General features: G+C 48.9%; 1 protein-coding gene across 4 annotated transcripts in view; it reads left to right on the top strand.

Moving 5' to 3' along the window:
* LOC135895964 (tRNA:m(4)X modification enzyme TRM13 homolog) overlaps window positions 1-27,527 on the top strand; it is a 409,379-nt gene that overhangs the window by 93,802 nt on the left and 288,050 nt on the right. For 3 of the 4 annotated variants that reach the window (XM_065424240.1, XM_065424238.1, XM_065424241.1), the window contains exon 4: window positions 2,850-2,915. The exons of the other annotated variant lie outside the window; for it this stretch is intronic. In XM_065424240.1, coding sequence (XP_065280312.1) covers window positions 2,850-2,915 — 66 coding nt within the window. The remainder of the gene's footprint in view (window positions 1-2,849; window positions 2,916-27,527) is intronic. 4 annotated transcript variants of the gene reach the window in all.

Genomic DNA, 27,527 nt, shown 5'->3' with positions numbered 1-27,527 from the left:
GAAAAGCACGTGTACAACATATTAGGACAATGTATGAAAATAATCCCACGTACAACACAATATACACAGACGCAGCCGCGTATTCGAACGTGCACTCGAACGCCAGTGATGCCCAAATGAACATCAGGAGGTACGCAGCGGCAATCGTCGACACGAAAGCAAAGCAACAATTTACGGCTTCCGTTAGGGCAGGTACTCCCGCGGCTACGGAAACTTTCGCCGTGGCAATGGCCCTCGCTCACGCGGAGCGCACGCAAAAGAGCGTCACCATAATAACAGATTCACAAGAAGCATGTCGCCTTTTTCTCAAGGGCCACGTGACTAAAACATGTCACTCAATAATACCGACGAAATTTGCCCATCATCACCGGATCCTATGGTGTCCAGGTCATACAGGCCTTGAGGGTAACGAACTGGCCGATTCGCTAGCCCGAGGTATTATTAACCGGGCCGACTCGACTGGGACGGTCCCAGGTAGCCACTGTAATGACCCCAATCCAACGAATGCCCGGGAGATTCTCGCTCATCAGCGTGCAACCAGAAAAAAGTACCCTCCCCCTCACCCACAACTCAGTGGAGAGGAAGCCGTCAGCTGGCGCAAAATTCAGACTGGGGTATTCCCCCACCTTAAATTACAGAATGCCATGTTCCCCACTCGCTACCGGCCCGACTGCCCGTGGTGCGGAGGCATACCAACACTACAACACATTACTTGGGATTGTAAATCACACCCGTTTGATAAAACATACCACACAATGGAGCAACGGGAGGCACAGCTAACCAGCTCAGACCTGGCGGGACAACAGTCCTTCATAAGACAGGTCAAGCTGGCGGCCGAGGCCAGCGGGGCCTTGGACTAAAGGGTCTCCGACCACTGCACGTAAATCGTTTGTCAATAAAGGTTTCTCTCTCTCTCTCTCTCTTGGGGTTGGAAATCCAGCAGAGGCATGGACAGAGAGGGACAGAATGACCAGGTACTGTGATATTACAAAATTTTATCTAAACTCAAGGCGTGTTTATCCGCCCCCTAACCCCAAACTCGACAGGGCCCAAGCGGTAGACTGGAGGCAGCTACAAACAAAGACCTTCCCCAACCCCATCCATCTCAGGAGGATATATCGCGACATCTACTCAGACGTCAAATGGAAACTATGCGGCAAGGCTCACGCATCTCTTAGACACATTCTCTGGGAATGTGAGGTTATATGCAGAGAAAATGCAGTTTCCCCAGATGAAGCTGCGGCGCGATGGACGGCCGCGTTGCGCAGCTCAAACCTCGAAAGTCAACTATGGGCCATCCAGCAAGCCCGTGAGGTGGCGAGGAGACAGGATCTCCGGACCTCCTCGGGGGCGGCCTAGGCCCAGGCCACGAATTTGCCGGATTGTCAATAAAGTTGTTACAACCAACCACGCCTGATAAATAATGTCACCCATTACGTCAAGTCATGCCGGGACTGTCAGAGACGCATGACACCACCGAGAAGGCCAGCATGATTGCCACAGGCAATTGAACTCCTTTGCTGACCATTCCAACAGATTGGGATAAACTGCTTGGGGCCTTTTTCGACATCAGCATCCAGGAATAAATAGATCGTCATTAATACTGACTATCTCGGCTGAAAGAAAAGCCCTGTCCAATGGCACTGCGGCCAAAGCGGCCAAATTCTTTGACAAGAACATTTCGCTATGACATGGGGCCCCAAAAGTTCCCTTTACCAACATAATGGCTTTTACATCAGTACTTGCTCAAGCCATCCTACAGTACCGCCAGACAATTCGCTAGAGGACACCTTCCTACCACTGTCAGACATTAGGTTTTGTGGAGCATGCAAACAAGACCCTCGCTGCAATGTTAACAATGTACACTGAGTGCAAGAATTAACATGCCATCCTTCAGTACATAACCCTTGCCTACAACGTGACAGTACAGGAAACATCTCGGAGGACTCCCTTCAAGCTGGTTTACAGAAGGAACACCGTGACCACTTTTGATGCCATGCTGCCAAATGTTACCGACAAAGGCAAGCTTGACTTCATTTCTCTCCAGCTTGTCGAAGCTTGACAACTCGCCTGCCTACGCATTAATAACCTGTAAAGAATCATCAGCCGACCGATACCACAATCTTGGAGACCTCTGCAGAAGCACGGTGTTTCTCATTAGAAAAACAAAAGATGAGAGGAGTGAGGGAATAAATTGTGCTTTTCGGAATAAACGCGAGGAAACTGTGCTGTCTCTCTTGTCCCATAGACTTGTCCATCCCCTACAATGAAGCCTGCTCTTTTAACAGGAAGGCCTTCGCCCGTTACATAGGTTTCATCGAATAATACACTTAAGGGTTGTTGGTGAAAATTTTGTGAAAAAAATGTTTCCTTTGTAGCAATTGCTACGAACGGGTGGATGTCTGATTTTCCCTTTAATCATTACTTCTCTTCATCTTGCGGGTTTCCGCAGAACTACTACGTCAAAATATAAGGTTGTTGCTGCGCGAGTGATTTGTGGCGTCAACTAAGCAGGTTTCAAGGCTGCATACCAAACCAGCTGTTTGCTGCGGTATCTGCCTGCAGGCTGTCACTACCTGTTTTATTTGATAGAATGCTTTGGTTGTGGTTTTCCAAATCGGTTAGGCATTGGCTTACGGCTGTTAATGTTTGTTATGTCATTCGTAGCGTGTCTTTGAGGTTAGCTCTGACTTGCAAACGTAGAAAAAAAGACTACAAAAAGACATAACCTTTTGTCTTTTGGTCTCTGAATTAAGCAGCGCAAATCCTATTACTAAATAGTGGCTATTGCCTTCCCATATTTGTACCGGTATGAAATTGCTCATACATTTGTTCAAAATGCGTTTCAGGAGTTCTTCATCAGGGACATCAACTCAGGAACTCCTGTCCTCTCTGGTGTCTCTTTGCCCGTGAAGGTATTTATTTATTTTATGAGTCTGACTTTACGGTTGGGTGCCTTCATTGAACAAAGGTCTGAATACCAGCTAGTTGGTATGGCATCATTTTCCTTAAGGCAGGTCAAACGCACAAAGACAGGGACTACGAAAAGAAGACAGACAAGGTGCTATTTCCAACTTGGAAGTGGGGCCTGCCTTCACATGATGCAAAATGATGCCTTAATTGTTTTTGCAGTGGGCATGGATTTCTTAGCATTTGTTGCGTGTGAATGTGGCTCGGTAGCGGTTGAGTTCAGCGCCACCAGTGAGCTGCGTCGACCTCCCTTGGGTACGGTCAGGGCGCAAACTCTGCAGAAAGTGTTTCTGATGAGGAGGTGCATGTGAGAGTGTGCGCAGATGTAGATGTAGGATCGTGGTATTGAGCCAAATTGAAAACGAAAAAAAGAAACAAATTTTACATGAATTGGAACTGAACTGAGACATTACACATTTTTAATAAGATTAAAGCATTTTCAGGAGGCTTAACGCAGTTTCTGGCGTGTTTGTTTTTGCATTTCTAATTGTTTTCCCGCCAACTTGGTTCACTGGGTAGTCAATGGGCTATGTGTTGAGGCAACCGGTTTCATAACCAGCCGTTCGAAAAGATTGGCTTCTGAGTGTGGTATACTGGTACGTGCTTTTTTTCAATTAATGTCTTTCATGCTAACTTGGGTCACTAGTTGTGTTTCACTCTTCAATCAACCTTGACACCAACTTGAATCACTGCGTATGTGCTGCTCCTGAACAACAAAAAGTCCTTGAAAATTTACCGGCCACTGGGTAGAATTAAACACATACCATATATATTCAGACAGTCTTGTCTGAGTATATAGGAATAGTATCGATCTTAATAATAAGAATATTATCAATCTGCTATCACTAGAAATTAGATGAAAAATTTCCAGCGTAACAGTTCTTTTTTAATTTACCGCAGCCTAACTGCACACCATCATTAATTAACGCAGAACACGTTATATTTTCACGCATTGATCACAACAAGGATTAGCCCCAGTTTTGCACGCCTGGATCTCAGGCGTTTCTCTTTTCTTAAACTAGTTATTAAAGATAAATTCCCTTCCAAAATCGGCCGTCTCTATTACTGACCATTATGCCTTTGTGGACAAACCGAGAATTCTTTGGCAAAAATAATTAAGCTAACCACACCTACGGAAACGTGTGTGCAGTCTGATGCTTTGCAAATAATTCATATTTTCTTGCATTTGAAAATGACGCTAGAACTATGAAGGAAATAACTGGACAGCAAAGGACTTCTCTCCCGACTAACTTGGTTCCGGCAGGTACACAGGCTTTTTTATAAGATGCCACCATCATGTGCATGCACAGTTGCGCACCGACAAAGACCCCTTATCAAATATTTGGAATTTGAAAAAAAAAGCGCATTTACCCTTTTCGCGGCGATCCCTTGGGCGCTGCCATGTTTGATCATGTGGTGACGCATCCATAGCTTGCCTCAACTGCCTCCATTGCCCTCGAGTTTACAATGGGTGTGTATAACGCCGGTGTGGCTTAGCAAACCTCTGTTGCAGGATATATTGTAGGCGGTGACTGGGTGGACGACACGAAGCTTTGGCCACAGCTTCAGAGAACATGTAAAAGCGCTTTGGAAGCTGGTTAAGCCATGTTCAAACACCGCAATTAGTGTATATTGTGCCTATTTCAAAAGCGAGGCTAAATTTATCTCCCCAATTCCGAGCTACCCAAACTTTCCGCTCATGAATTGAATGAGGATTACTGTTTTGTTCTTCGATCTTTATTTAGCAAATATTTTGAAGCAGCTGCTTGTCACACTTCTGATTCAATAAATTTTCTTGGTGCGGTCATTATTTCATTACTTCTGCCTAATAACTCGCGGGTGTGCTCGGTTCCAACAGATTTGTTCTTGCTGCGCGCAAGGCATGACACATAGCCATTTTGTACATTGTACCGTATTTACTTCCACAATGATCGCACTCGCGTAATGATCATGCTCCTGAATTTTGTCGTAAAGATCTGATTTTTTTTCCCGTGTAATGATCGCACCCCTAACTTGCTGCAGTGATATCTCTTGTGCCAAGTCTAGCTAATGATGATCGTGCTTACCATCTGTCGAATGCTGTCGAATGCTACGCGAATGATTCTTCAAGACATACCAAAGAGTCTGCACGCACCAGATTCTTAAGAAGATGCCGCATTTCGTTCCTTTCATCACTTTCCGCATCCATGAAATAAAAAAAAAATATACGACCAAACTTGCCTTGGCTTTGTTGTTTTTAGGCCTTAACAGCAACAACAGCATAAAAGGTGCCTTTCGATACGTCTCATCTGCACTCATAGGCACGCAGCAAATGGCGAGGGGCAACAATAGTAGCCACGTTTACATTGATACGTTAGAAGTGTACCCTTTAGAAGTGTTAGAAGTTATAAGTGTTTAGAAGTGTACGCCGACGCTTGTAACACAGCTAAAATATTCGCCCACCCTTAGCAGAAACGTGCCGTATTAGGACAGTAGTGAAGACAAATGCCGCAGTTTTCGTAGCATGCCCACCATGTGTTTCTATGTCACTGGCAGCTAAGCGTGCCCATCTCTGTTTCTGTGCCCTCAAAGTGGACATGGCTACGTTATTGCCGCAAACTTGCCGATAATAACAATAATATTCATTAATGATACGGAACAAACTGTTTCAATGCACATAATGTACTCACGAAAAGAAAAAAAAATGTGTTCGGCACGTTGTGCTTGCTCCACCTGCTGCCATTCTTGTTTTGGGTTCCTGCACTGTTACAGCGGCAGCCGCCTGTTTGTTGACCTGTTGTCACCCCGCAGCAAACGCGAGATGAAAATGTTTGTTTTTCGTGGACAATCTAACCCCCGTGATGATTGCACCCCTAAATTTACGTCAATTTTCTTTAGAAAGAAGTGCGACCATTATGCGATTAAATATGGTAATACCTTGTAGCAAAAATGTATTATCGCTAGTAACTCCCGTACTCTTCCGGACCATCACGAAAAATTCAGCTTTGACCATTCGTGCACTATGGGCATAGGCCGTCATTTATTGTGCGTATGTGGTGCCCTTATATTCAAATGCGTGCCCATTCACTTATTGACACGTTGGCCATAGAGTGTGCATAAGATTCCGCGCCAGTTGGAGTAGATGTATAGGTACTGTGTAGATATACGTGTAGTGCGCGCCGACGGACGCGCCACTGGTGGCGCCCTTGCGCAGAACACACGGGAGAGGAGCCAGTCGCGCGCCGTAGATGTTGTGTCGTTGATAGTGCTTCTCTGTCTTATTCACGTTTTCAGGGAAAAATAGGCAACACTCTTCGCATGTGTGAGGTGGCCAAAGCTTCAAGGAATGTCAAAAAATTGTTGCAGGGTGGGGTGCTCAAATACTGGCGAAAACGTGCCGGCGATACGGTTCTACTCGTTCCCCGCAAATCGTCGGCGGAAAATTTCTTGTTCTCATCCTTTCCTTTGTCTCGTCGGTGTTTTTTTCCCACTCGATCATAGTTAGACGCGTAAGCGACGAAGTTCGTCTGCAGTGCAGCGTGCGCTTTAAAGGAATTTCACTAAAGTTCGGAATGCCGTTTGCCGCTTATATTGTTTTCCGCATCTTTACCGCGTTGCGCTAGCTAGGCAGCACGACTGCACGAGAGCATTGTGTTGTATCTTAAAGCTACTGAAGTTTGCAAGAGCTGAAATTGTTAGTTTTATCTGGACCGGTAAGTCCTCGTACCAGCTATCGCGCACTTCATGTTTTTACATCTATTTTATGCGTGGCTTCGCGCATGTTTAACTGTTGCTAGTTGGTCCACGCATAACTCTTGTTGATTCTTTTGAGCTGCGAGGTTTTCACCCTGCCTCGTTTTTAAAGGGTATAAATCACGCTGTCTTATCGGAATGATACCAAGGAAGTGCTTCTTTAACAGCTGTTTTTTTTTCGCCCGGGGGCATCTTATATATAGTGTTTTTTTAAATGTGTTTAGAAAATAGGTAGACCTGGGCGAGAATTGCTAATAGTTCCTGCATATGGTATTCTTGTTCCATTTTTTTGCTGAAAAGTTCACGTCACGTTTGTGGAGATGCACGACTCTCACGTGTCCCCTGATATGTTGTTTTGCCCGCATAGCTCCCGTCTCCTGCAGTGCGGCTTCGCCGCGTGGCCTGGCGCCCGCGGTGGTCGAAGTGGTTGAAGCGCAGTACGAGAGATGGCGCGAGTGTTGCGCTACTAACGCCGCCTCACGGCGGGGTTACTTGGGGGCGCGAACCCGCCGTGGTTGCTCAGTGGCTATGGTGTTATACCCCTGTTACACGGGCACTTTAACGGCCGTTAAGGAAAACCGCAGTTGGCCTTAACGGCCGTTAGGCGGAGTTACACGGCAGCGCAAGCGCCGTTGGAAATCCAACGGCGATTGAAATCAACGGAGCTCGCCGGTCTCCGTTGCGCCGCCGCTTCCGTCCGTTTCGTCGTGCAGTAGACAAGATGGCAGCCCCCAGCAGCAACGTGTCCGCGCTGCAGGTGAGCGCGCCGGCGCAAAAGCGCTTTGCTCGTAGTGCGCAACCAGGAGAAGCAAATCGGGTGGACAATCACGGTCGCAATCATAAGGTGGCCGGCTAACCGCCATTCCGCGGCTGTTTTGGGGTGCGCGTCGCAAAGTCGTACCACGTTCAACACTGCACCTGCTGAATCGCGCAGATGGTCACTCGCGGTACGAAAGAAAAAAGGATATGCACAGTGAAGCTGCGGTTAGTACAAGCGATGAAACGTGAAATGGGACGCTTCACCACGTTGAAACCACAACAAACGCAGCCATATTGCAACGCCATGAATCGGATTGGATCGGCTAATTGAGCTTCTTCGCTAGTTTTGCAAACAACTTTTGGAAATAGTTAAACAAACAGATTGTACAGCATGTAGCGCAGAAAATAATTGGAGAAAAAAAATTTTTTTAGAGTTGGCGAGGTAAAAAGTTCAAGAGTCACGTGATCAATCGTCGAAACGGAAGTGAACCGACTGAGCATGGAAAGTGCCGTGTGAGCGCGGCCACCACCGTTCCGTTCCCACTGCCGTTACGGCGTTCAACTGCCGTTTGCGTTAACGGCCGTTGCAAGTGCCCGTGTAACAGGGGTATTAGGCTGTTGAGCATGAGGTCGCGGGATCGAATCCCGGCCAGGGCGGCCAGGGCGGCCAGGGCGGCCAGGGCGGTCCTGTGTCCTCTCGACACAGGACGCCATGAAGCTGATAAAGCATCAGATCATCGACCGGAGCACGGGTGATACCAGAGCCATCCTTGGATTAGACCTGCAGAAGGCGTTCGACAATATCTCACACGAGTTCATTCTCCAGTCTATTGCCGGCCTCGGGTTCGGCAAGAGGACCTTGGCAGTTCTCTGGCTAAGAAAGGATCGGACTTCGTCCGATCCTTTCTTAGCCAGAGAACTGCCAAGCTCAAGATCGAAGGATACCTTTCGCAAGAGATCACCCTTGATTCACGCGGCACGCCTCAGGGCTCAGTCATCTCGCACACATTATTTAACATCGCAATGATCGGACTTTCTAAGGAGCTCACGAAGATTCAAGGAATCAACCATACCATCTACGCAGATGACATCACCATCTGGTGCGTCGGCGGGAGCGACGGCCAAGTTGAAGCCGCCATGCAGAGCGCCATCGATGCGACCGAGCGCTTCCTCCGCCCCACTGGGCTCAGATGTTCTCCGTCGAAATCTGAGCTACTTCTCTACAAGAAAAGACCCAGAGGCGGCGGCCATCGTGATTGGAAACCGGCGTCCGAAAGCGAAATACGGCTTTTCACTGGTGACGGGTCTCTGGTGCCCAGAGTCGACTCGCTCCGAATATTGGGGATGTATATCAAGTCTAACGGTGCCAATGGAACCGCACTCAAAAAGGTCACCGCCAAGATGGAGAGTGCTCTCGGCCTCATTTGGAGGATCGCCAACAGGCACCGGGGAATCAAGGAAGACAACCTCATCCACATTATACATGCTTTTGTTCTCTACCACCTTTCATACTCGGCGGCCATGCATAATTGGCATGTTGCAGAGAAGAACAAGCTCAATTCACTCATCAGAAAGGTCTTTAAGGTCGCCCTCGGCTTACCTGCAAGCACTCACACCGAAAACTGTTGAAGTTCGGAGTCCACAACACGCTCGAAGAAATTATCGAGGCACAAGAGCACTCACAGCTGCTCAGGCTATCCGGCACCCCGACGGGCCGCAAATTACTCGGCGAGATGGGCCTCAATCCTGTCGACCAGTGCCCCGACGCCGTGCGGATTCCCAGCGACGTCAGGTCTCACCTGCACATCGCGCCCCTTCCCCGCAATATGCACCCCGCAAACAACGTCGGCAGACGTCGGGCCAGGGGTACAGCTCTACTCGAGCATGTCCGCAATAACCACATTGAGGCAAGCTTCGCGGATGCCGCGACATATGTCCAACAAGAGGCATTCGCCGTCTCCATCGTAGACTCCAATTCAAGGCTCGCTGCGCTACGGTACGCACTTCGAGGCCCGTGGTAGCCGAACAGGTTGCAATCGCGCTGGCTGTGCTCGATGGTCGCAGAGAGGCAATATATAGTGATTCCAAGGCAGCCATTAAGGCCTACCAAACCGGTATGGTCTCCCCCCAGGCCCTCCGCATTCTCCAAAGCGCCAAAAGTGTCTCTCCGCATCCTCTCATTTGGTTTCCCGCTCACTTGGGGTCGATTGAGGGTTCTCCCTCTAACCCTAACGAGGGCGCACAGGAGGCCGCGCGAGGACTCACTGACCGCGCCGCCTCAGCAGTCGCCCAGCCCCGCGGTGAACCCTTGCTTACGTTTAATGAGATCACCACGCACTACTATCTGTCAAGACGGCTCTTCCCACTCCCGCACCCTGCCTTATGTAGGGCGCGGGCGGTTACCCTTCGACTTCTACAAGCCCGTGCATACCCTAACCTCGCGGTTCTTCATGCCATATACCCTGAAAGATATCCCAGTGCGGACCGCCCTGCCTGTGGACTAAGGGCAACATTGGACCATGTGTTGTGGGAGTGTGAAGCCATCGGCTCCTCCTTCAACGAGGATAGGTGGGCTGCGCTCTTGGGCAGCCCCGAACTCAACGACCAAACACTGGCCGTCCAGAGTGCCCGCGATCGGGCCGTCAAGCTCGGCTTGGCGATCCCTACGTGGGACTAGCCGGGTGGCGCGGGGTCTTCCCTGCGTCTTCTCTGGACCAAAATAAAGTTACTTCACTCACTCACTCACTCGTTAGACTCAAATAAGCGAGCTTCGTTCACGTGAACTTAGCGTCTGAGTAGCCGCCCGATCTTTTGCTAGCCGAGTTGAACATCGTACCACGTGGGCGATGCGCATGCAGGCTTCCTCTCCCTGGCACTATTTTAGTGTTTGCCGAGTGTGTTGAGTGTACGCAGCGTGAGTGGGGCCACCCCTGATTTGCTGTCACCTGCACATTGGTCTGCACTGCTGCCCCGGACTACGATCGAGCCACTCTGGGTGATGCTGTGGCCAGTTCGGTGCAGCGACTTCGGCGGCCGCTTGTATCCAGCTCGCAACCATCGGCGGCGGAGACAAGAGCCGGCGGTGACCGACAGCTACTGTGGCTCTCGACAGCAGGGTGCGTCGGCGCGAGCGACGCTTGCTCGTTCCGACTACTGCGTCACCGTTTCCGGAGTCCTGGTCTGGAATCGTGCCGTCGAGTCTGCAGAGCTGCTGCTGTGACCAGCGGACGCTAGCGGTGTACCCAAGGACAATGTCGGCTCGCATGTTATGGACAGCGTGTGGACATTTCCTCGGCTCGGCCACTGTTGCATGTACTATCTTGTTCGCGAAGCACAGGTTGATGTTAGCCCTTGTAACATGTTTCGCCGGAATAAGTAGTGATTTAAAGTTAGGGGGATGTGGGGATGCGCGACTCTCACGCGTCCCCTGATATGTTGTTTTTCCCGCATAGCTCCCGTCTCCTGCAGTGCGGCTTCGCCGCGTGGCCTGGCGCCCGCGGCGGTCGGAGTGGTTGAAGCGCAGTACGAGAGATGGCGCGAGTGTTGCGCTGCTAACGCCGCCTCACGGTGGGGTTACTTGGGGGCCCAGGGCAGAACACGCTGGGTCTTTGGTTCGAGATCGTCAAGCGGCGTGGACGTTCGGCGCGTGCGCCGATCGGTGGTCTGCGAGACCGTCTCGTGAGGCCTCGTTCGAACGCGCCACCGTTCGCGTGACCGTACGCGCGAACGACCAGGCGTTGGGATCCAGCATGGGGGGGAACATATTCGCTCGTTATCCGGACGCGGTGAGTCGGACTTCCTAGAATTGTCGCGCTCCAATTGGCATGTTTTGGGGATAGCAACTCGGCTAGCAGGCATTGATCTATGAAAGGTGCAATAAATGCCCTTGTGATTGTTTGCACTACTGCGTTGTCGTTCCTTTGTCCCAAGAGTACGGGTGAGAGAATGCCACATGTTTGGGAAGTCATCATATCTCGATGCTGCCTGAGCAGACTTAACAGGCCGAGCGATTTGTTTCACAACGTAGTCCGTCTTGGATGTGAATTTTGTACTCAGCTGAATTCTTTCTTATTATGCTTATGCTGCAGAGGACTAGACCCGGCCTTGACGTCAGCGCTCATCTACTTTTTCTGGCGCTGCTCTGCCTTTAGATATATCATGTGGCACCTCTCTCTAGTAACATAAAAAAGTACTGAAAAGCTAGTCAGACTTTAGCTTTGTACGTTTCCAAGCAGCTGCCTTGGAGAATTTAAAATTGTAAAAACTGCAGCGGGAACGGCAGTTCATCGGCGTATGCAGCAGAATAGCATCGGCGGTACAGCACTAACACGCGATTTTAATAACCCGTGCGTTTGGTGACTTCGTTGACTAGTGTACGTGTTTCCATCAGTAAATTCGCAATGACTCTTTTTGAGGCGACTTCGACTGCACTTATTCGGCGATGTCACATGTATTCATCAGCAGAAAAATCACAACGGCATATGCAGACATCACACCGTGTGGATTTGTTTTATATTAGTCAGCACTAACGACGGGTGCTGATTATTGAGTTACAAAAGCAGCATTATGGCAAGGGTATAATTAAAAAAAACTATCGATAGATTGTATTACTCAACAAAATTTATCGGTTAGTTAACATGAGCTGCACTTCATGTAAATTGGCTTCATGGCTTTTGGCTGTGGGACGCACCTGGCACGTATGTGGACCATGGCCCAAACACCGGTAACATCGTGTTCATACCCGCTCACACAGAGGTCAGCGTCTTCCCTACAGCTGTCACTGCAGAAGCAGCAGCCTGGCACCCGAACAAAGGAGAAATCGCAGCAGCGAACATAAGCCATCTTTGCTGCAATGGGTTATCGTCTGCTACTGCTCCCGCGCGTACTGTTGGAAGTGCCCGCTAGGTGGCTGTCAGTGGCGCCTCTATAAGCGGTGCACGAGGCGTATAGGAAGTGGTGCTACTCCCTTTGTCATTGTTTAACGAGCATTACCCGCTCTTGCTGATGTTCCGGGGCTGAAGCACTTTCTTTGAGGGTTAGTGATAGAATCGATATATCGTACAGCGCGGTGATCGCGAAATACCTCGATATGGCCAGACTTTGATATATAAAATCAGCTAAAAATGCATAAAGAACTTGTACAAATGAAATAAATTATGAAGTTTGACGTGCCAAAACCACTTTCTGATTATGAGGCATGCCGTAGTGGAGGACTCCGGCAATTTCGACCACCTGGGGTTCTTTAACGTGCCCTAAATCTAAGTACACGGGTGTTTTTGCATTTCTCCCCCATCGAAATGCGGCCGCCGTGGCCGGGATTCGATTCCGCGACCTCGTGCTCAGCAGCCCAACACCATAGCCACTGATCAACCACGGCGGATGTATGAATGAATCAATCCACCAATCGTGGCTCAGTAAATACTCACTTGAAGTTCACATAAAGTATTTATTTCTTCGGCTGAAAGTACTGCAGCAGTGTAGCCTGCTTCTTATTGGCAGCCACGTGCATATATCCATGTCGTCCTCAACTTAGTCTAGACTATCCGCAAACAATAGGCTGTGGCCTTCTATTGCGGTGCCTTGTATTGGAAAGCAGCTACAGCCTCAGTTGAAGCTGAGTGGGGTAAAATCAGCGCTTGCGGGATCAACCTCAGCAGCGTCTTCATTTGGCCGCTGCGATCTCCACCTCCGTCAATCGAACCACTTTTAAACACTGTCAATAACAAGGTATTAAGCGGCATCTGCCATGGAGTCTATGAGTGAGCCCAATAGAGGCGTGCTGTTGCGTGTCTTTGTGGAAGCACACCGCTATTCCTCACGAGGGCACAGCAGGTGCAGAGTGCGGCACTTAGGAGGAGTCGGTGCGGCAAATGCAATGCGAACTAGCCAAGCCGCCGCTTGCGCATGTCGCTATGTTCGGCGCATGCCGATAGCGCCCTCGGCGCAATCGTTGTGTGCAGCTATAGTGCGCAACAGTCGGGAACGCCCATCGCGCCACCGGTATCTTTGAGGGTGTTGCAGGAAAGCTCGCCACCTCTCAACAGTGTGCTTGTGCTCTGGGGCGGCAGAGTTCGATACGTCCGACTCCGGTCGAAATAAAAAAAATAAGAATGCATGCAATTTTCTTGGTGACAGAACGGGTTCGACATACGCAATAGTTTGATATATCCGTGTTCGGTACATCGAGTTTGGACTGTAGAACGCTGGTGGATGAGCAAATTTCTGCATCCTGGAAGAACGCCGTACATCTCGAAGTGCCGATGACACGTACTGACAGTTGCAGGAACGTTCCGCGAACTTGGTTACACAGATTCATTTTGTATGCCAGTCATTATTTTTGGAGCCAACTGCTGCACACGTCTTTAATCCACATGATTTGATCTGGCATGATTGGAGCACAGTGCATTAGCAAAAACTCAGTTGTTGTATTTCTGACTGCTGATCGCGGTGCGCCGCCGATAGTGCCATCTCATTTCTCTAGAACAAACTGCTCCACGGAAAGGGTCAATATATATAGTCCACGCTTGTTACAACAGATTTTCACATAAAATGGACCATATTTCAACCTGTTTGCTCTACCTATTTTATTAATGCAACGAAGGTCGCTGTTAACAGACCGCGTTACAACAGACTATCGGCTACAGCAAGCAAAAGTAGCTCCAATTTTTGTCTAAATCGGGCGTATAAAACGGACTTTGCCGTGTCGACACGGGCGGACAACTGACTTGCAGTCAACCTTTCGCACTCATCGAGCGAGATGTTTACCTGAGCGCCCCTGACACCGTGCTTGTTAATTTAGTTAGCAAGCAAATGTTTACAACTTCATAAGGTCGAGAAGACTAGTATATCCTTACTTCGCATAGCTGTCTGCTAATTTGCTGTCGCAATCGATGCTTCGCCTCTCTGGTGGAACAGTGCCTTTAGGCGTTCTTCACGTTTACTTTGAACGTTCGTCACTCACTCTTTGCAATAACGTTGTTACACATCGTGACGAAAGTTTCGGAAGTGAGGCGTTCGGGATATTACCGACATCGAATAAAGTCGAGTCGAGAAAGTAGAGTCTACTGTAGTATATAGCAAAACCTCGTTATTTATGATTTCATGGGACCGAAAGAAATGTCAGAATAAACTGAATGCTTAATTATCAAGGGTATAAAAACACTAAACAAATGCTTATGCATCAGCACGCTTTTATTTAGTGAATGAATGAGGAATGTTTCTATTTATCAAAAGGGCAAAGCAGAAGCTCTAATTCTCGTCATATCGTAACTGACTGGCTCTTGCAGCGGTGAAGGCATCGCGACTACCTTCGCTATGTGGCCGCGAAGTGCACACTTCATCTCAAATGCGCCTGTCATGACGTCACGCAACTCCATATTATTTTTCCAACAATGAGCTGGTCGCCCATAGATCGCCTGTTTATTGCGATGTAGCCGGTGCTCTTCATCCTTGACAGCTTTGCACCGAGGCAACACGAAACAGCTGTTCGCTGCAACCGCTGCAGACGCGATCATTGACGCCAACCTTGTGGTTCTGAAGGCACGTGGCCGACATACGCACCGAGTCAAAGTGAAACTATCGTTTGCTGTAACAACTGCGGACAAAAATGCGGTTCTTATCATGGATGGTGACTACGCATTTTTGAAGGCACATGGCCGATGCGTGCACCAAGTCAAAACGAAAGTGCCATTTGCCGCAACTACTGCGGACGAAACCGTGGTGGCTATTGATGTGATCATGGATAGTGACTGGGCAGTTATGAAGGCACGCGGCCAACACGATCTTACGCGCATCAGTAAAGGCAACATTAAAGGTTTTAAAGGCACAAATAGGAATGGAGCGTTCTGGTGTTGCTGTCATTCACATATGATTTCGTTAGTGATTATGGTGATACAGACTCCGTCTATTCATTTCGGTTGGATGCCAACACTGTTGTTGCCCATTGCGTCGCACATTTGCGGCGTTCCACGCTCGCCAAACTCTGAGAGTTGTCCGAATCAATTGATGTGCGGCCAGATCTGTCTGAAATAACAAGAGTTTGATTGCACTAAAGAAAGCAAATGCCGGTTGGGACCAGAGAATGACGTTTTACTTATACACATGCTTATTCCAAGAAAGGCATGAAGAATTGATGTTTATTGCCATGCAGGGCCACCGACGTATCTTGTTTCTTTCTAGAGTAATATGGTTTCCTTAAAGAGACTTGACAATTGGCCAGAATGTGTTGTGTGATGTTGATGGAAATGAAATGACCATGATCCATAGTGATAGAATCCAGCATACTGCTTGCGATTTAAGTAGAAATTATAATTTTAAATTTGGATACGAAGTCTCAAAAACCAGTAAGTGGCGAGGCCTGGCGCTGAAATCTTGGTACTTTGGATGTATGCTATGAGATTAGTGTACGTAAGTTAACTGTTATTAAGTGCTGCATAATTATTGATTAAGATTGCAGTTTGTATATTACCGTACTTATTTGAATCTAGGCCGATAGTTTTTTTGCAAATAATCATATACACAACTCTAGGGTCGGTTTAAATTCGAGGATCTTAAAAAATGTTCTAGTTTGTAATTCAAAGTGATAAATTTGGTGCATAGCCAGCACCATCTATAAAAGTCAGTATCGCAGGCACTATAGCCGCCCCAGTAGCCAAATGAAGTCCTCGAGTGACGTTGCCAGTTTTATCTGTGCCGTATCGGCGTGCGGCATCAAACAGGCGATGCCACTGCAGTGTCGCTTTCAGTTGAAAAGTTAGTGCTAGCCGCAGAGGTATCGTTGGAGGGGGCAACAAGAGACGTTCTTTGCATTTGCCACAACGAGGGGATGACAGCGACGAGGAAGATGAGTGCGCAATAACAGAGGGAAGTTGCTCGCCGAGATCCCATCGCGTTTCGACGCGCACGCGTTGTGCAGCACTGTTTGCTCATGTGTGGGCACGCGGACGCACGCTTAAGCCGAGACGTACGCTTGATCACGCGCGCCTGGTGTATGCCACGCCTCACGAGGAATGGCGATTTGCAACGACAAGGACGCGCGACAACGCGCTTTCACTGGGCTTACTCACAGACACCTTGGCAGATGCCGCTTCGTGCTTTGGTATTAATAATAATTATGGGGTTTTACGTGCCAAAACCACTTTCTGATTATGAGGCACGCCGTAGTGGGGGACTCCGGAAATTTGGACCACCTGGGGTTCTTTAACGTGCACCTAAATCTAAGTACACGGGTGTTTTCGCATTTCGCCCCCATCGAAATGCGGCCGCCGTGGCCGGGATTCGATCCCGCGACCTCGTGCTTAGCAGCCCAACACCATAACCACTAAGCAACCACGGCGGGTCGTGCTTTGGTATTGACAGTGTTTCAAAATGCTTCGATATCTATAAACGCAATTGTTATATTTTAATAGCTGTTAGATCAGCACAAAAAGGAAAAAGTGCTTTCTTGCATGATATAATTCAGCTACACTGAGAGTTTAATGTTCCGCGTGGTAGCTGCGTAGCAGGCGCTCCGACGCGAGGCAGCCCAAGCGCGCGATAACAGAGAGCAACTGTTTCCCGAGATCACCCTGCGTTTCGACGCGTACGAGCCATGCCGCACCGTCTGCGCATGCGTGGCCGCACGTCTGCAAGCGTACGTGGGGTCTGGGCTTTACACGTATCCGCGAGCATACGAGGCTAGCAGCAATGATTACGTAGAGTGAGCCCGGCATGCTCATGTTAAATAAATGCTGTTTTCATTTTGTGAACGTTGCCCTCACTTTTTTCTTCGGCCTACATTCGAGGTAAGTTTCGTATATTTTTTTTTGGCTTCGGACATTCGAGGGTCGGCTTAGAATCGGGTTCGGCCTAAATTTCGGTAAATACGTATTAGACTATAGCGCTTTGTTCTATGCTTGAGAAATGAAAAGCGCATGCATGGCTACGGCAACACGCTGAACTGCGTATCACGTGTGAAAGCGTAATTTCATTTTCGATCCGATTGGTTTCGTTTTGACTGGGTACATACCACAGCATTTCAACAGGGAACCACGAAAACATAAAGCTATCATCACAGAAATACTTTAACACTTCAGAAACGTGAATCGCAGGAACATCGGTTGATACATATAATAATACTTCTCGTATCTACGGTCACACTTGTCGTCTGCCTCCCACTAAAGTCGGCGCATAGTCGCTATCACGCTCACCTTTTACCATTTTCAGCATGCTCCCAGTGAACAACTACATCTTCGCTGCAGATCTATAAATTGTGATAAAAATGTTCCACAGTGTTTTCCGCATTACCACTTCATGATTAGACATGCCGACCGGTAAGCTTTCCAGTGTACTAACGAAAAATGGGTACTGTGAAAACTGGTTGTCAGTCCCTTTAAATCACATGCCAAGGTATCTTTGCTTTCTTCAAGTATAAAGACGATAGAATGACTTGGCTCACATGTTCAGTATAATAAAACTATGAGCCGATACGGGAATTCAGACACCGAGCCATCTTCTTTTATGTTCTTGCCTTCCTCATCCTTTTGCAAAGTTCTAGCTTGCGCATGTTTATTCTTCTTTTTTTACATGCCGGAACTACTATGCATAGACAAATGTCTGTCTTGGCGAGAAAACTTTCCACAGCCCGTCCAAGGGGGCAAATACTCCTTGAAATGCCGTGCTGTTCGACAAGAGCCACATGATCTACCTTTACGTAAATGCTGGCACCTGATGGGTAGCGATGCAGTGAGCTCAGCTAGAGGACTCTTTTCAAATCCTTCGTATATATCCATAGGTGGTTAAGCAATTTTTATGGTACATCATCCTGGTCAGGTTGTTCATTGTTGCTTGCACACACCGAGTTTCATACTCCTGTGTGTTCCTCTACTAGCAATCAATGAATGTCATTAGAAAATGGGCTGGGTGTATTCGTAAGGTACTATCGTGTCAGTTAACATATAGGTCAAGGTTTGTGAACTGATCACTGCTTCCACTTCAAGCAGTTCTTTTTCTTGCGCTAAGTACTGTAAAATGCAATAGGCACGGTACGAAGCCTAGATATCAAGACAACATGTCCGCTTCATATCCAGTGTTCGTTTTTTCGTCGTTGCGTCTTACAGTACTTAGCGCAAAAAAAAATGAATACACACCAATTAGCCCAATTCATAGCTCTTCTAAATGACACATCAAGTAGTACTGTCTCAGTCCTATCCCTATTCAGGTAGCTCTTTCCAAGCACTTTGCGTAGACAGAATCAACCTCTCCCACCAGCTTCCTCACCAGGGCGCTCCTGATGCATTAAACTTACACTGGACATGATGTTTGGCAAGAAATGACGCAAAATGAGACCTTATCGTAACATCCCATATGTCTCTTAAGGTTCCGTGGTGCCTATTTGAAGGCCAATGCATTATCCGAGTATAATGTCAGCAGCACTCTTCTGCAAGCTAGAAATCGTCACAACGCTAGGTGCTCTCGGTCGGCACTGCAACAGATGAGGAAAATAAAGTTGGTCGGCGCTTGCTCATGGCACAGGCATGCCATGTGCTACTCCGCTCTAAGAGCCTGCTACGCGGGTCCTCTGGTTCTGGCGCGCCGCTGCAACCCTTCAGTTCGCGACATTGGTGACTCCGGACTACGAGATGACTGAGCCCAGCAACTTACCGCCCTCAGACAACCTTCTGCCTGACGCTACCTTGCACCCACAAGACGTCGCAGCTCCGCAGCTTCGCCTGCCCATATTCTGGTGCAAGGATCCACAGGTTTGGTTTACCTAGGCAGAAGCCTCCTTCTATCTACACCACATCACTCCAAGGAATTCTCGGTATCGCCGCTTACTTGCTAACCTGTGTCCTGTGGTTGCTCACGAGGGGGCGCACGTCATCGCTGCCCCCTTGGGGGACGCCCCGTACCAGCAACTGAAGTATTTTGGTCTACACCACAGCCTCTGAGAGCGCGCGCCTCCAGCACCCGCTCACCTCCTAGAAGCTTGTAGATTGCCGCCCTTCCCAGCTGCTCAACAGCGCGCGATGGCTCCTTGGCTCAAGCAGTGTTGACGCGAATGGTGCCCTGTTGAAGGGACTCTCCCTGCAGTGCTTGCCACAGTCCACCCGCCTTGTTTTGGCCGCTGCAGGAAATTTGACCTTCGACCACCTCGCCCAGCTCGCTGATCGAGTCCACGACGTTGCTTCTCCTTCTGTTGCCGCTCTCTCAATCAACGCCAGAGTCTTCTATCATGGCCCACTTAAGTGTCCTAGATCGACGCCCTTCGGACGTCCTCTCGTGACCAGCCTGGCGGTTCCTCACGCTACAGCCCTTTTCGCCGAGCAGTCCCCACTGGCACAGTCCTCAAAGCGCGCCTATTTGCTGGCACCATTGAACTTTCCAGCACTGCACCCGCCAGTGCAAGTCCCCATGCCAGTGGTTGGGAATGCAGTGCGAGATCACTGACGGCAGCACGTGACCTCAGATTACAACTGGGATGCCTTTTCCGGCCTGCGCTTTCTCGTAGACAGTGGTGCCGATGTCAGCGTACTTCCGTCCTCCAAGCGTGACCGCGCTTCTAACCCACCTGACTCTACTCTTCGCAGGACGAACTTTAATGCCTTTGCCACGTAGGATTTATGGTCCTTCACTCTCGAACTTGGGCTATGGCGCACATTCCGGCAGGTATTCATCATAGACGACATCAATCAGCCTATTTTGAGCTCCGACTTCCTGACCCATTTTGACCTCGACGTCGGCATGCACCGTTTCCTGATTGACAGTAAGACTCGATTCTCCATCCCTGAAGTTCGGTCGACTGTCACTCCCACTTGCATCCGCACGCCGATTACACCATGCCTGTACGCTCGCATCCTCAAAAAGTGTTCTGGGGGGATGGAGCTCTGCAATTTAAATCAGCCACCCAATCACAGTGTAGCCCACCATGTTGTCACGCGTGGTCCACCTGTTGCAACTCGTCCGCATCGCCTTTTTGCTGAGCGTCTGGCCATTGCTGAACGGGAATTCCGGCACTTGCTCCATCTGGGTATTATTCGCCCTTTGTCCAGCAGTTGGGCCTGCCTACTTCATCTGGTGGCCAAAAAAGAACCGGGCGACTGGCGTCGGTGTGGCAACTACCGGGCTCTCAACGCTCACACGGTCCACGATAGCTATCCCCTTCCACACATTCAAGATTTCACAGGCCACGTGGAAGGATGCAAAGTCTTTAGGAAAGTTGACCATCTCAAGGCATATCACCAAAGCCTCGTTGAGCCTGCCGATATACCGCAGGCTGCCATTACTACACCCTTCGGCGTGTTTGAGTATGTGCACATGCACTTTGGGCTACGCAACGCAGCCCAAACGTTCCAAAGATTCATTGCCCACAAAACCCGCGGACTCCTGGCTGTGTTTGCTTACATCGACGGCATCCTCGTCGTGAGTTCCAATCCACGAGATCACGAACGTCACCTCCGCGAACTCATTCAATGCCTTCAGCTTGAATTTGGCCTGGTGGTCAACCCCTAGAAATGCGTCGTTGGGTCTTCCGAGCTCAAGTTCCTAGGTGACACACATCTTGGCACTGGGAATTCGTGTTGCCCTCCCGCGTCCAGGCCATGCAAGACTTCCCAGCAACCAGCACCCACTACCCTATGCCTGCTGTGCTAGTTCCTGGGCCTAGTGAATTTCCCCCGATGCTTTATTCTGCACTGCACTGAGCTGCACCCATTGACTGACCTTCTTCACATGACCAAAGGCTCCTCATCCTCGATTTCCTGGTCTCACAAAGCTCAAGCTGCTTTCAGGGTCGCTAAACAAGCCGTCACCGATTCGGTGCTTCTTTTCCACCCAAGAAATAACGTGCCTACTTGCATCATGGTGGATGCTTCCAGTGTGGCCATCGGTGTTGTCCAGCAGCAAATCCTCTCCAAGTGGTGTCCACTGGGCTTCTTCTCTCGGAAACTCCAACCTGCTGAGACTGGCTGCAGCGTTTTTGGCCACAATCTGTTCGCGATCTACTCTACCGTCGAGCACTTTCGGCACTTCTTGGAGGGCCAGCAATTTTATGTTCTAACAGATCATAAGCCTCCGGTGTATGCCTTCAGTACGAACTCTTCCAAGTATGTTGCACATGAACTTCGTCAACTGGCCTATATATCGGAGTTCGCTACGAATATCCAGCACATCAAAGGCGTCAAGAACGAGGCAACTGGTACTCTCTCTCGCATCACCTCCCTCGGCACTTCGGCATTGACTGTGGACTGGGAACGTCTAGCTCAGGTACAGATGGAAGACCCTGAGCTGCAAGCGCTGCGTGACCATCCCTGTTCTCTCCATCTACAGTTCGTTCTTCACCTGTTTGTGCTTGGCGAAGCATTAACACCGATGTTTGCCAGTAGGCAAGTTTGTGCCGCACATGCAAGACTGCCCAAGTGACCTGCCACACGCAGACTTTCACTCAGTCTTTCGTGCCACCTGGATGTCGTTTTCACCACATCCAACTTGATTTGGTTGGACCACTTCCTCCCTCTCACGACTGCCGGTACATTCTAACGATGATTGACCGTTTCACCCATTGGCGCGAAGCCGTGCCCACTCCTGACCGCCTTTGTTTGAGCATGGGTTTCTGGCTTCGGCTGCCCCAGCATCGTGACCACTGATCACGGCCAGAAATTTCACTACCCTCTTCACTTGCCTCAACCGCCTGCTTGGCACTAAACGTTGCCGTACCACTGCATATCATACCTGTGCCAACGGCATGGTTGAGCGGCTCCACCGCCGGCTCAAGCATGCATTGAATGCGTGCCTGGATAAAGAGCACTGGGTCGACCACCTTCCTATGATGCTTCTCGCCCTACGCATGGTCATTCTTCGTGACTTTGGCTGTTCTGCAGAACTCGTTTATCGTGCAGCCCTGCAGCTTCCTGGAGACTTGTTCATTCCTTCGAACCCCTCGCTCCAGCCACTGCAGTACCTTCAATGCCTACAGGACTGCATTCAGCTACTGTGCCCCGTCCTGCCTCGATCTTCGGACCATAGCATTTTTCTGCATCCGGACCTTACATCTTCGACCTATGTTTTTCTCAGATGAGACGCTGTAAAGGCATCTCCTACACCATCCAACTACTGGCCGTACCATGTTCTCCACAAGATGCCGAAGTCTGCCACCATCCTATTATATAGCTACAAAGAGGTAGTCTCATTAGACCGCCTCAAACCGGCCTACATCAGAACACCTTCTATGGGATTCCACACGGATTCGACAGTGTATGCGCGGATCTGCATGTAACCAAGACAGAACCGTCTTCACTTTGTCGACGAGTACATTTCTCCATTACGTCTGGGTGGGTGGCCATGTACCACCCACTGCTGCCGCTACGCACGAACGCTAAAGGTCGGCGCTCTCGGCCGGCACTGCAAAATATGACAAAAATAATGTTTGGTGGCACGTGCTCGCGGCGCAAGCATGACATGCGCTAGTCCGTTCGAAGAGCCTGCTACGATGGTCCTCTGGTTCTGGCGCTCGGCTGCAACCCCTCGGTTCGCGACAAAGGCTTCCGCCTAAAGCCCACTCATGAATTCCACATGCGCTGCCCACACGTTTGCTCGAAGTCTTGGTCAAGTTTAGGAATTGCATCTGGTTCTCTAAGCCATGCTGACCTTGGCTGTTCCAACCATCTAGAGCCATTCCACTAGTTGCTCACCCGCAAGGCTCTTGCATATAGTCTCCAAGCCAACAAGTCGTATAGATTGTGCTCGCCTGGACAGTAATGCAAGGTCTCCAGGCCAGTGGCATCTCTAATCTCTGTCACTGTTTTTGACAAATTGGCCTGACATATGTCTTTCCGACGGATCCAGCAGGTCCAACAATCATGCAGTTGGACCACATCACACAGGGCAAAAACCTTGAATCTCATGACGACCCGATATATTTCATCAGCCTTGCTCGTACGACTGCTGCAAGGAGCTCTAGTCTCGGCAGTGTTAGAACATTTATTGGGGCTATTCACGATTTGGCTCCTGCGAGTGACGAGCCTGTCTTGCCAAGGATGTCGACTGCCCTCAAGAAAATGCAAGCTCTATAGGCTTTCAAGCTGGCATCAGAGAAAATATGAAGCTCAGCAGTCTCTATCTCTGCGTTCAGGCCAGCTTCTACACATTGTGGAATCGTCACAAAAGAGAGTTGGATTACGTCTGCGGACTATTGTTTCCACTGCGTCATTAACTCTTCAGGCAGCTCTTCATCCCGTGGGCTCAACCCACACGCGCTAAAACACCAGCTTTGCGGTCACCGTAAATAGGGACACTATGCGAACGTGATCGAATATTCTAGAAGCAGTTTTTAGTAGAGTGTATTTCAATCGCCTTGGGCTTGATTCATGTGTTGCAATAGGGAATTTGCAGAGAATTCGAAGAGGTCATGTGCTGTGTCCTAGTGCATACCTAAAACGCACGTTTATTGTGCACCTTCTACTTGCTCTTCGTTGTGATCAAACACCTCTTGTAGTGATTCGTCATCAGTTTTCCAGTTACGGAGCTTCATGGCTGCGTCTCATGATTGTCCTCGACCTCTTGTAGATGTCTTAACCTCCTTCGAAAGTATCTGCACCAATGAGCAAATCAACACAAAACTTTCTTCAGCATGCAAGCTAATGCTTTGTCTTCATCACATACGGAGGCCAAGTGATGATGGGTAGTTGCTGTTGTGTTCAGGACTGTTTGGCACTTTTGCTAGAATGCAGTGATGCGAACGAAATACAGAGTCGTTTGGGAATAGTTATAAAATCAAAAGAACATTAAAAATATATGAAGAAAGTATATCAGCTGCATAACTGCAGTCAGTACGTCCACAACAGCACAAGAGGATAAACAGACTTAAACAGTCCCATGTTGCGAGGCTCACTATTCTGTTGACACGGCACTGTAGATTCGCCCGTGCTCGAATCGCCTGCGACGAAGACACGTTCAGGCCCCGTCCAGCACGGTTCTCAGGATGCACTGCACGCCCAAGAGACACCTTGTACAGTGCGGCCTCGGTACCCTGCTCGTACACCGCTCACAAGCTATGTGCGGCGGTCGCACATGAGGACCGTATCTAGCACAGCCGCATCTGTGCCAGACTGGAATGCTGCTCAGCACAGCTCAGGTATGACAGGTCACAGATTGGCAGTCCACGGGTCAGCCAGCATCTTGAACACTGGCAGCTGGAGCCCTGACACCTCGGACGCCTTCGTTTACGCTGTGCTCCACGGTCCTCTGCCCCTTGCCATGCACGTCTCGGTCGGCAGGATCTCATTCACCCCAGCAGCTCTGCCCAAACACTGCGAGATCGCTCCTTGTGCCACCGCTCCTGTGCACCGGTTCACTTCCTCCTTCTTCAGGGAGCATGGGTGCCCGCTCTGATCTTGTGACACTTACATACTTGTCGTTCGATCTTTGTGCTTATAAAGGAGTGTTGCATTTTGCAAACTGGGGTGTGTATTTACATTGTGAGTTGCAGTCTCTTACGTGCATTGCAAGATGTTTGTGCGCAATCGCTTTTTTGGAATTCGAATGCTCCTTCAGCCTATTGTTAAGACATCGGCGAGTTTGGCCCAAATATGTTTTCCCACATAAGAAAGGCACATAATATGCTACTGAAATTAAGCCCGAAATGAAATTGTTTGCATGATTAACACTGGAACCAGACTGATTGCTTGCATCTGTAGTGCACCTGCTCGATATTTTACTATGCCTGCGCACAGCAGAACAAATGGTGGCGAGCTTGTTCTTCGCCGAGAAAACAACATTCACGCCATAGCGAGACGCTATCTTCAACGTATGTGACAGTCAGTGAACATAGGGGATGACAGCCAGCTTTGTCTTCTCAGTCCCCCTTGCTTCATACCCTTTTCCCCTTCATACCCTTTTCAACTCTCAGCTTCTTGAATCCTTCTTGAATCCTTGACTTTCATTCCCTACCCCCTGTGCAGCGCGGTTGAGGTGTCCTCTGCTGAGAGACAGTTACTGCGCTGCACTTTACCCCAACCTTTCCTTCCCATCATCAAGAATCTCCTTCTCTCTCTTCTTGAATCCTTAGAGCAATTTTTTTCCCGACGCAGATATGTCGGCCTGTGCAAACCCTGCCATCTGGAGCTGCGCTACTTGCCCTGACACGCTGTTGCCTACTTCGTCGAGGCACAACTTCAAAGCGTTCCTTAGGCCAGACAGAGCAGTACCATTCTTGATCAGCTTTGAGCGGCTGGAATGAAAGTCCAGGATTGACTTTTTAGATCTGCGCCAGTACTTCCAGCAAACATGATCAGGCTTCAAGTATAACTGTATGCCGAAAAACTTAATTCTAGATTTTCTCGTCATTTCACACGTGAACTTTAATCCCATTCTTTGCTCCTTGAAAAGTTTCAGTATGTTCATCTATGGAGATCACTCACTTTCCTGGAAAAAAAAATCGAGTAATCGTCGGCGTACCTAACAGTCTTCCGCGCTCACAAGTTCTTCTCAACTGCCCTGTCTACATTAGACAAGAAAATGTGGCTCAATACTGGTGCCTCCCGTGACCCTGTATATACTCCAGAGCTCTGCAAAAAAAAAAAAAAACATTGCCGTCTCAAGTGACAAGCGTAGAGTGCAAATAAAAACAACTCAAGAAGGGCTCAACAGAAATACCAGAGGCGTTTTGTTATGTCCAGTATCTTGTGTCCCTGTAGCCGATGCTCTGAATTTAGCCATGCTTCCATACCAACTCACCCATTTTTCACTCTTGCTCTTTGAGGAAGTTGAGCAGAATCTTAAAGCTTGACTTCTGCAGATGCAGCCGCCATTGTTTGTCGCGAAACGTTTCCTCGTGCATTGGAAATGATAGCGCCTCTTAATGCTTCTCTCTGCTTCTCGCCCCAAAAGCAAAGACAATGTCACATAGCAAGGCGCTTCGCAATATGTGTACCAGTATAACCGAAAAACTAAGGCTATATGTACATTCAACGCATGCAAGCAGCGAATATACACTTGAGCGACACCGTACAACTTCTGGAGGCTTCTTACGTTTTTTTCCTGATGCGACGTGCGCTAGTTTTTTAAGGCTGACAAGTGATACTGTTCTGTCTTTTCTTTGGTCACTGAACCTTTCTTTAAAGCATACCTGCCAACTCTTCGGAATTTTCCATAAAATGTACGAATTTCGAGCAGTCTTATGATTTTACGAATCTCGCTTGAAATTTTACGGAAAAAATATTTGCGAAAGAAAACGTAAAAATGTAGTAAAACCACACCCTAGTACTTGCGCCGCTACGAGAGGGCAATACGTATGTGTGGTATCATCATCAGCAGCTGCAAGGTTGTAGTGACCTGTCGTCTAATAGCGCCGGTAGCCCCTTTGGCGCCTCTGCAAACCTGCCATGCTTTTGCCTTTGTTCGCGCGGGCGAGAAGAAAGAAAGGGGAGAAGTTCGGATTCTGCATTCTGTGTGCCTGTGATGTGAATATCTCCCATGGTGGCAAGTCTGACATCAAGGTCCATGTCGCTTCGAAAAAAAATCAGGGACATGTGCGAGCCGTGGACAGCCAGCGAAGCTTAGCAAGTTTCGCACTAGCAAGTTTTGTACGCAGTGGCAACGACCTCGCTATGATTCGTGCAGAATGCCTCTTCACGGCGTTTTTAGTTGAACAGAACATCCCGCTGAGTGTCAGCGATCACTCCTGACCGCTTTTCCGAAAGATGTTCCCCAAGTGCGAAGAAGCGAAACGCAATGCCTGTGGACGAACAAAGACGACGTCAATTGTTCGGGAAATGGCCACCAACGCGGAGACTCCTTTGCTGCATGCCCTAAAACAGCAAGTATTTTCGATCGCTGTGGATGGCAGTAACAATAGGAATATGCAGCTTTACCCTATTGTTGCGACATATTTCGTTAAAGGAATGAGTAGAGTCGAAAACCGACTTCTTTGCCTCGGTACAATCCAAGGGGAAGCGACGGTACACAAGATTGCAAATATGGTTCTGGACGATGAAGTAGGGAACCTGTTGGCTCCGTGTTCGGACAATGCCAATGTCATAATCAGCAAGAAAAACAGTCTTTCTACTGCATTGAGAGAGGCTCAACCAGGATTG

The sequence above is a fragment of the Dermacentor albipictus genome, chromosome 7 (assembly GCF_038994185.2).
Source record: "Dermacentor albipictus isolate Rhodes 1998 colony chromosome 7, USDA_Dalb.pri_finalv2, whole genome shotgun sequence".
Lineage (NCBI taxonomy): Eukaryota > Metazoa > Arthropoda > Arachnida > Ixodida > Ixodidae > Dermacentor > Dermacentor albipictus.
Note: the sequence above shows the minus strand (reverse complement) of the source record. Positions and strands in the feature narration are given on the sequence as shown.